Source organism: Parambassis ranga, chromosome 8 (assembly GCF_900634625.1).
Source record: "Parambassis ranga chromosome 8, fParRan2.1, whole genome shotgun sequence".
Classification (NCBI taxonomy): Eukaryota; Metazoa; Chordata; class Actinopteri; family Ambassidae; genus Parambassis; species Parambassis ranga.
In genome coordinates, this window is record NC_041029.1 from 2,716,621 (window position 1) to 2,726,426 (window position 9,806).

General features: G+C 45.8%; 1 protein-coding gene across 1 annotated transcript; it reads left to right on the top strand.

Moving 5' to 3' along the window:
* The first annotated feature begins 408 nt into the window (after positions 1 to 408).
* Positions 409 to 5,962, top strand: LOC114439405 (cytoglobin-1-like). Its single transcript, XM_028411332.1, has 4 exons — positions 409 to 841; positions 936 to 1,078; positions 4,448 to 4,679; positions 5,423 to 5,962. Exons 2-4 carry the CDS (start codon positions 936 to 938, stop codon positions 5,585 to 5,587), a joined length of 540 nt encoding a protein of 179 aa, XP_028267133.1. The 5' UTR covers positions 409 to 841; the 3' UTR covers positions 5,588 to 5,962.
* The last annotated feature ends 3,844 nt before the right edge of the window (positions 5,963 to 9,806 follow it).

Genomic DNA, 9,806 nt, shown 5'->3' on the forward strand with positions numbered 1-9,806 from the left:
AAAGGTTTGGTGGTGAACTGTAGCCTGAATGTTTTCCAGTGGGTGTGGGCTTATCATGAAAACATAAAGTGGAGCACGCTGATCTGAAATCATTGACCAATCCTTCACTTCCTCCTCCTCCTCCTCTTCCTCCTTTGATCCACTGACTTGAAAAAACTTTAACTGTAAACTTGGCTCACTATTTATACACTATAAATCTGCATGTTTGCATTAGGTGGCTGCAGGAGAAAGTGTTTAAAGTTTTAAAATGAGCCTCTGAGTGTAAAAGTCGCACAATCAAAGACTGTCAATGTTTAACACATGTCTGTACATTGCACCTCCCTGTTTTTGTAATAATATCTTCTGTGTTTGCTCCCCTTTGACAGATTCCTAATGAGAGCTGCCCAACATGGAGCTATGTGTTCACACTGATAGCACCTGCCACAACAAAGTGTGTGTGTGTGTGTGTGTGTGTGTGTGTGCAGGAAAAAGGGTCAAAACCAAAGCCCCATCTCTGCTTTAATTCTCAGGCTTTGTGAGAAATATCACCGCAGGTTAATCTCTATGCGCTCATACATTGCATGCGTGACAATCCGGCTCCTCTTATTGAGGATTTCTGCCTCCGATCTCATCATGTTTTCATCGAACAGCACCTACAAAGGTGAGGCTGGAGGGAGGAAGAGGCAGAGAGAGGGAGGGAGAGTGTAAAAGAGGGAGTACAGAGGCTCCTCCTCGCTCGCTGCGTGTGTGTTTCTTCTGTTTTTTTCAGCCTCACACTCTCGCTCGGCACACATTCAGAGCTGGGAGAAGGTGGAAGCTGAGTATCCTCCTCTTCTTCGCCAAGAAACAGGCAGAAAACAAGGTAGAAATTGTGTTTATTTTTATTTAAAGGGGGGGGATGGGTATACTCTGATCAGCCCTGCATGTGCTTAGCTCGCTACACACTGTGTTTCCAGATGGAGAGGATGCAGGGAGAGGGAGAGGTGGACCACCTGGAGAGACCAAGCCCGCTGACAGACAAGGAGAGGGTGATGATCCAGGACTCCTGGGCAAAAGTCTACCAGAACTGTGACGACGTTGGGGTAGCCATACTGGTCAGGTAATTTTACTCTTTTTATCTGCTTCAGACAGGAGAAGGAGAGCTTAAGTGGGACATGGCGGTGTGTGTTTACACTGTATTTACACAAACTGAGACTTTTTGGGCATTATCACCTCACCTGCTGACTGCATGCTGGATTATCCTCACCAGAAAATAAGTATAAACAGCCACACACTGTCACAGCTAACAGATCCATGTTATTTAAGCAGGCTAACAAAATAAAGCAGTGCTAAAAACTGCAGTTTCTTTAAAGTCCACTAAGGGGCTTTCTCCAAAAGTGAAGGAGACATAGCCTTCTTCCTTTGTGTCTAGCTCCATTATCAGCTACCAGCTAGCCTTGAAGGCCACAGACACACGGGCAGAGCTGATACCGATTGGTGGGTGGAGCCTTGTTAGGCCACTGGAGCTGACCAATCAGAGCAGAGTGGGCTTATAAGAGAACACGAATGTCACCAGACTAATGTAGGGTTGGTTGTTTCTGGCGCCCTCCTCTGATTGTTTGCATGTAGTGCATATTGAATGTGTTGTGGTCAGGTGGATATGAAAGAAGGCAGAGAAGCTTGTTGCAGATTAAGACCATTGACAGTAAAAACTATGGACAGAGCTTCTGTGACATCACCCGTTTGTTTCCGAAGAGCTGTTTTGAGGCTCAGTGGGAGGCTCTGGGACGCTCCGACCGCCGCATCGTTGGCAGCGTCACAGTCCGCCATGTTTGTCCAAATAGGAACCTTGCGCTGTTATACAGCAACTCAAAGCGGCAACGCCCATAGTTATGTGTAATTTTAAGTCTGAATATAATTAAAATGAGTGAGTTGTAAAGAAATTCTCTCTATGTACAATTGTTTATTTCTGCTGTGAAGTTGGCCATTTTAACATGGCAGTCTATGAGAAATTGACATCCGCAATTGACTCGCTCCTGGAGCCAGCCCCCAGTGGCTGCAGCGTGAACTACAAGTTCTGACACTTCCGCATGGGCTTCAAGTCTGAGCCCCGAAGGCTGCTGCTTGATTAAGACCAAACCACGGTCTTTACCCAAACTCAACCAAGATGTAAACCTGACCATGAGGGGGCAGTGAGGTTAATGACATTAGTGAGAGGTCATGAAGAAGACAAGGAATGCAAAGAATCCCAGCTTCCTGGACGGCAGTTAATGAAACCATCTGCCTCCAATCAGAAACTTTTGGCGCTCTGCATACCCATGTCAGTCAGTCCCACGGCCAGATGAGCTGTAGAGTGAAAACTGGTATTTTTGTGAAGTAACTGACTGGAATTCATGTGTGAAGATCATAAAGACAGAGTGCTGCAGACGTTGATCCACAACAAGGAGACAGGATGGACATGAACTCTATTATCTCACTGACTTTGCATGTTTCCCACCCTTCCTTTTATTTGTGATATTTGCACCTCTTCCAGTCGACTCTTAATCCTATCTATGAAACCATAGAAGCGGAGCATAAACAGGAGAATCCATCAGTCAGACGTCTTTGGCTCTGGGAGCGCTCCCTCCCCTCACACAGCAGGTCATGTTTACCTACAGCAGCGTGACTCCGTCAGAAAAACGACCCTGAAGCGGGGCGGCAGCTTTTCCTGTCACACATTGATCACTTTCATCTGTGTAATTCTGCACGTTGTCTGTGGAAACTGTCGGTCTGCAGGGATTTGTGGAAGGTGTGACCGCCGTTCCTATGTGACAGATTCCCTGCATGACGCAGCATGCCTTTATAATCCCCTCTGATTGCAGGAGGTGAAAGTTGAAAGGGAGGGTAGTCACATACTGTACAGGGATTTAGCTGCAGCACCTCTTCGTCTTCCTTCGTAATAATCGAGTAACATTGACCCCACCTTTATTTTTCTTCCATCAGAACGACCCTGCGACCTTCAGGAATTCCTGGAATGAGGTTTAAATGATAAGCGTGACGCTGGGAAATTCTTCCGGTGCTCTAATCCTTCAGGCTAACTGAGAAAGTTTCTCTGTAGATAAGGAAGGATTGACCATATAAAACACTAATGAGGCTATTTAAATGCAACCACAGGTCAGGCGATTATGAGACCGAGAGATTAAACACTGCAGCTCCTCATTAGCTGCAGGGAATATTTTGCCTCCTCTTCCTCCTCCTCCTCGTCAAACTCTGATTTTCAGCCACATCTTTAGATCCAGCAGGGAAATATGTGCTTCCTTTGGGTGTTGCAGAGACGAGGGGAGATGGGACATCTTGATCTGAGAGCCAGAAACCAGATGCACTGGCCCTCTGCCCAGACAGTGGGAGGGGGTGAGGTTTTTAGGCTCCTCTTTGCTAATTCACTCTGAAACCTCCGAGGGTCAGACAGGGAGAGAATCAAAGAAAACCTCCTCGACCGTGGGTTCATTTTCAGAGAGAGAACAGAGAGGTGTCAGAGTGTAGAATCAGAAAAACAGGAAGATAAGCTGTGATCATTAAATCAAATATGTGGAGGATCAAGTTTAGATCTGAGCTTTAGGTGTGTTCATACAGGACAAAATGTCAGATTACTTTTTACTATTACACAACATGTGAGAACATGTGAAGAGTGGAGCCTCTGCTCCACCAGGGAGCAGCAGGAAGTAGAAGCTGAGCTGATGTAAGCACAGCAGCCACCACGGCGAGCCTTACCGCACTGAGCTGCACGTCTGTCAGCACCAAACCAGCCGGTCCAGCTGGACGGAGGCGTCCAGAACTCTGTCTCTGAGCCACGTCTCTGTGAGGACAAAGACGCAGCAGTCTCACTGCCGAGTCCGGATAGGAGACATTTAGGCTCCATTCACACTGGAGAAAGTCAGTCCAGCTAGAGTTCAAAAAGCAGTTTTTTCCTTTGTAGCCCTGTGGAAAATAAACTCGGGGCAAAGCAAAGTTTACATATGGCTTTTGTGCGCAACCCGGACACTGTCCCCGTGAACCGGAAGTATGACGTCGCTAGCGGGATTCACTAGCCGGGCCAGATGTAAGTCAATCCGGCTAGATCCACCTCCGTGAGGTGGATTGAAATCAATCTGGATATATCCAGATATAGCCCGAATCCTGTTGTAGCTGGATTGATTTCCCCAGTGTGAACAGGGTCTTATTAATCAAACTACATGCTTTGTCCTGTGCAGGAGAGCAGTAGCTTTTGTTTGGTGCATTCACTTTGTTGGGTATCCACTGATTAAACCATTTTATGTGAGGACTTCTTCCTTCTTCTCAAATATATAGAATCCAAACCACACATGTAAAATCCTGCAGCTGTGCCGTGTGCATGCCACTGTTTACTTATGGTATCTTGGCAGCCTGAAAAATGGACGTGGGTTTGCAGCGCAGCCTCGACAGCTGCTCACACTCTCTCTCTCTCTTTCTCTCTCTCTCTCCTCCTTCACAGGCTGTTCGTGAACTTCCCCACATCCAAGCAGTACTTCAGCCAGTTCAAGCACATAGAGGACCCGGAGGAGCTGGAACAGAGTTCCCAGCTCAGGAACCATGCTCGCAGGGTCATGAACGCTATCAACACGCTGGTGGAGAGCCTGGACAACACAGAGAAGGTAGCCTCAGTGCTGAAGCTGGTGGGAAAGGCCCATGCCCTCCGACACAAGGTGGAGCCTGTCTACTTCAAGGTAGGTGCACAAGAGTGTGTGAAACATGACGCACACTGGGGTAGAGAGAGAACACAAGAGCATGTTGGCTAGCATGGTGCATTGGTCAAACTAACACCTTGAGCATTACTGGTGTGGGTAAACTCCAACCCCAACCAGCAACGTCCCTGAACGATGTCAATGTGGAGGTGTCAAAAACTGCAGTTCCTTGAGTGGCCACTAGAAGCTGGCTCACTTTACACAACCAATAAGCCTGCGCTGCCTCACATCACGCGCTTCCTGATTACACCCTGTTGCCTGTATTTGGAACAACCAGGTAGTTAGGCAGGTGCTGCAGACACAGCGACAGTTGGGGTCTCCCACCAGACTCAGAATGGCCTCTGGATGACATCACAGACGGTCCTTCCAGATGTATCCACAGCTGTCAGCAGTGTGGCTGGCACAGATGTTAAGCTAACACCAGGAACACAGTGTAATCTGAGTAATGTGGATGTAGACGTCTCTCAACTCCACCTCTGTTCTGTCTTTCTGCAGTTGCTTGTTCAAATGTAACACTAAGCAGGTGCTGTAAAGTTGGACCTTTAACACAGAGGACTTTGGGGACTGACTCAGTTTGTGAGCCGGCCCCTAGAGGCCACAGAGGAAACTACAGTTTAAGGCATCTCTACACTAGCTCAGTTCTTAGCCACGGAGGATGCTACTTGCCAAAGACCTGATTTGTCATGCTGTTAATGTGTCCTAACATAAGCATGTGTCCCTCTCAGATTCTGAGCGGTGTGATCCTGGAGGTGTTGGGGGAGGAGTTTCCAGAGGTCGTGACACCAGAGGTGGCTGCAGCCTGGACCAAAGTCTTGGCCACAGTTTACTGCAGCATCACAGCCATCTACGAGGAGCTGGGCTGGCCCAACGTTCCCACCTCCACCAGCTGAAGCGTCCTCATGCACACAGGGATCCTTGGAGGGCTGCGGCCCTCAAAAATGAAATGACTGTAATCTGGGACTACAGTTCGATGTAATCTAAGATAATCACGAGTGGTGGAACGTACACTCCAATATAAACACCGATAGGAAGAAGCACTGCGCCCTCCTCACGGCTAGCAGAGTGTGTCTGTGTGTGTGGCCCAGCAGTGGACACCAGGTCACCTTGGACTCGGATGTGCCTTCCTCTGAATGTGTAGAGCAGCATTCCTTCTGTCCGTGTGTGTGCTCACTTTATTAGACATTTCTACATTTCTAATTGTGACGATTGTACATTTGTTTTTCATTCTGACTCACGTTTTGAAATAAAAGAAGAGAGAAACCCTCTTCAGAGTGATGTCTGCACACCTCACAGACAGCATGACGTCTGCTCCTCCTTGGCCTACTGCTCCCTTACTCTCTGCTTGAGTCAGCAGTGCTGGGTGTAAGTGGCTTAGCTGCTGACAGTCCCTATTTATACACCCCCATTTATCCCACTATGCTCTGTCTTCTCATATATTGCAGGAACACTGCACTTGCCCTGCAGGGATGTCATTAGAGGCTCTGGTATATTTAGAAGCAGACCTGTGATGAAGCAAAAACCTCCAAAATAACTTTCAGCACAAAGCGCGCGACATGCATGGTCAGGCGGGTTTGCTGTGCCGACAACATGGCGGCGTGGTGGGCTGTTTCCAGCACAGCGGTGCCCAGCATGGTCTGTTTACCTCCTAACCCTCCTCCTTGATCCCAGCTAATCCTCAGCAGCTAATCTCCCCAATCATGAGTGAGGGCGAGGGGGAAACGGGCAGAAATATTCAGATTGTCACACCACTAATTCTGTGCCTTCCAATGGGGTGGGGGGGCTCGGTGCTCTGAAGCGGCAGCAGCATAGAGGTGAGAACCTGGTCAGGGCTGGAACCATGTGCACCACTATGATGATCCTCACCAGCATCGCGCTCATCCTGCGGCAGAGATTCACCAACAAAATCAAACCGTGAGTACGACTTCTGTTGCTGCTTAGAGCCAATGAACAGAGGGCATGCCTTCATCATGGTGCCCCACTCCACCAGGGAGCAGCAGGAACTAGAAACTGAGCTGATGTAAACACAGCAGCCACTACGGCGAGCCGTACCGCTCAGAGCTGCACGTCTGTCCGCACCAGCCAGTCCAGCTGGACGGAGGCATCCAGAACTGAAGAGACATTTATTCAGGGAGTAGTATGAAGCAGCGGCCCGAGTACGGAGCCTCCTCTTCCTCACACAGATTCATCTAACAGCGTGGAGGACTAGAAGCCTGGTCCCTGCAGCCAGCAGAGAGCACGGAGCTTACTGAGTCACTGCGTCACCATCTGGCAGTTCAGAATGGAACTGCACAGAGTCATGGAGCTCCAACTAGCCAGCTAGCCAGTTAGCCAGTTAGCCACAGATGGTTTTTACATTGGACATCAGAGCTGCTAACTCTGGTTCCTCCTCTGACAGCAGACAACCTGCAACATTGACTAGTGGTTGCAAGTGGAATTAGAAGAGGGTCCAAAGCCTGCACACACAAGTTCTCTGCTATGTGTGTGTGTGTATTGGTTCCTGGGATTATTGCTGGGTTTACACTGTGCAGATTAACACTGATGTCATGTTTCATCACAGGCAGACAGAGGAAGAGGAGGATGAGATGGATGTGCCATACATGAAGAGCAACGGAGCAACAGAAACACAGAAACAACAACCATGAAGCACACACGGTAAAACAAACACCTAGCTGAGCAGCACAGGCTTCAGCCATTGTCGTGCTGGTTTGACGGTAGACTAGACACTACCTGGGCTCCCTTTCCCACCGTGTGGTACTAAGTGGTACTGCAGGGCAGCAGTCAAAGCATCTTTGTCAAAACATCTGTTATGTCTTTACTTTTTGTTGAATACCTTTAAACGATGTTATTTCTTGGTGTGTGCAATGATGTTAGCAGTCATAAGTATGACAAATACTATAAATATGTCATTAAAAGCAGAATTTACAAGGACATTTAAAATAAAATATTACAGAGCTAAAAATCAATGGTTCAAAAAGCAGCTACTGGAGAAAGTGGAGCAGTGGAGCATGTTGCAGAGGCACAGATGAACAGAGCCCGGCTGCCTGCCCCACATTTAGCTTTTAAGTACTCCCTGCTACACAGCTAATACTAAATGATTCAGAGGCTGAACAACAATCCATCTTCTTCTCTGAGGGTTATTATAAATGCATCACCTTCCAGCTGCAAGCGCACGCCTCGATGCAAAAGAGATCAGTGTAAAGTAACAGAGGAATCATGCAGGTCAAAGGCCGCGGTGTGTGTTCGGCTGAGTCAGGGTCATTCATTCTCCTTGCATCATTTGCACTTTGCAGCTAACTTACGTCTGCTGCAGAGGCTCATATAATGCTATGATAGGATGATTTAACACAGGAGAGTGCATATGGGCATGCTCACTCAGGTAAAGTTTTACAAATCATAACCTGCATTTGTTCACACCTGACTGAGCAGATACAGTTCCACAGAGTTCCATTTAACCTGTCAACATAACTAGAATTATCACATTTGTCATGGCAGAACAAGAAAAGCCTCCTTTCTCACGCCCATAACACTATATGGCACTAAGTCTCTGTCTTATCTTATCTATGCTAACTGACTAGCTTGCTGTTTTACCACCATGAAGAAACCACATAGAGCTAGCTGGCTAATATCAGCTTGGTTGCACAGTTACGCAGAATTCTGTCAATATACCTCCCAGGCTAGCTAGCCATTTGCTAATTCCTTTAATTTGCTATTAAAGAATTTCTTTTATACTTTTACTCTTTAACTAGTAAACAAGACTGGATCAACAATGTGCGGCTAAATTCTATCTAGCTAATCTTATCACTAGCAAAAATGCTACTGTATATGATTAGCTGGCTAGCCTGCATTTAACTACACCAGCTAAGAAGATTTGTGGCCAAAACATGTGTGATGTTGAACATGTGGGTTTTAGCCAACAATGAATGATAATGGTCAAGCTAATGTGGCTAACAATTTATATCTAATAGACAAGAGTGACGCGAGGCAATTAGCCAACTAGCTGTTGTTTGCTAAATAATGTTCAATTCAGCTTGATACTGATCCTCAGATGAGCAGTGAAATGAGAAGTTGTGCAGGTTTTTGTTACCTGAAACATTTCCCACATTTCCCCTCTGTGCTCCTCCTCCTCCTCTGGGAGCTTGGTCTGTCTGACAAGGCGTTTTATTTCCTTTGTTGTACCAGAATAAAATTAAAAGAGCTCATCTTAATCTTAATCTGTCTTAATTTGTTTTTGTTTTGTGTTTTTTTTTTCATAGTGGCCTCTGATATGAAGCTTTACTTCCTGGAGAGACTTCATTGATCTGATTCTGATCCATCTGCAGCTGACAGCGCACGGTGCGAGGATGTGCAACAAAAACAATCAGACCTGTTTACAGCTCTGTACTGTCTGCAGACATTTCTGTCTTCCTGAGAGTAGATGATTTGTGTGCTGGTGTTTTCAAACTATCATTTCCTGCCTAGTGATTAAACTTGATGATTAAATGATCATCAAACTGGCTGTGGATCAATATTATTGTGCAAAGTGCAACATCAGGCTCACATCTCAGTGACTTAAACACAAAGATCAATTGATCAGGATTTATATCTGACATGTACTGACAGTTCTGAGCTCTGACGCCACCTGCTGGTGAAATCAAAACATCAAAACATAAACAAGCAGCTTCATCTTTAAGACTGTTTATTATGATTTTGTTTTGCAACAAAATATGATATAAAAAGTCGAACACGGATGCAGACCTTTTTATTAATAGCTTATCAATATGCTTACATCACATTCACCTGTTGGTTTTTGTGATAAAAGGCCTTGTAATAAATATTAAAAAAGACACAAATAGACTTAATCGTTTTAATCTTGAACAAATAAAAATGAAACATAACTATTGATTTAATTATTGGTTTATTGGTAATTTATTTATTATTACGCAATTGAATTGTGTACATTTTCAAAGAAAATGAGCTGATTATTTATTTATTATTTAAAATAATTAATAATTATCCCTCATTTAAAAAAACCAAAAACTATCCAAATCAGACTCTGTCTAAAACAGGTTTTCCAAGTCAGAGCATTTAAACTACTCTACCCACAATGCACATCGAACCGTAAACAGGAAG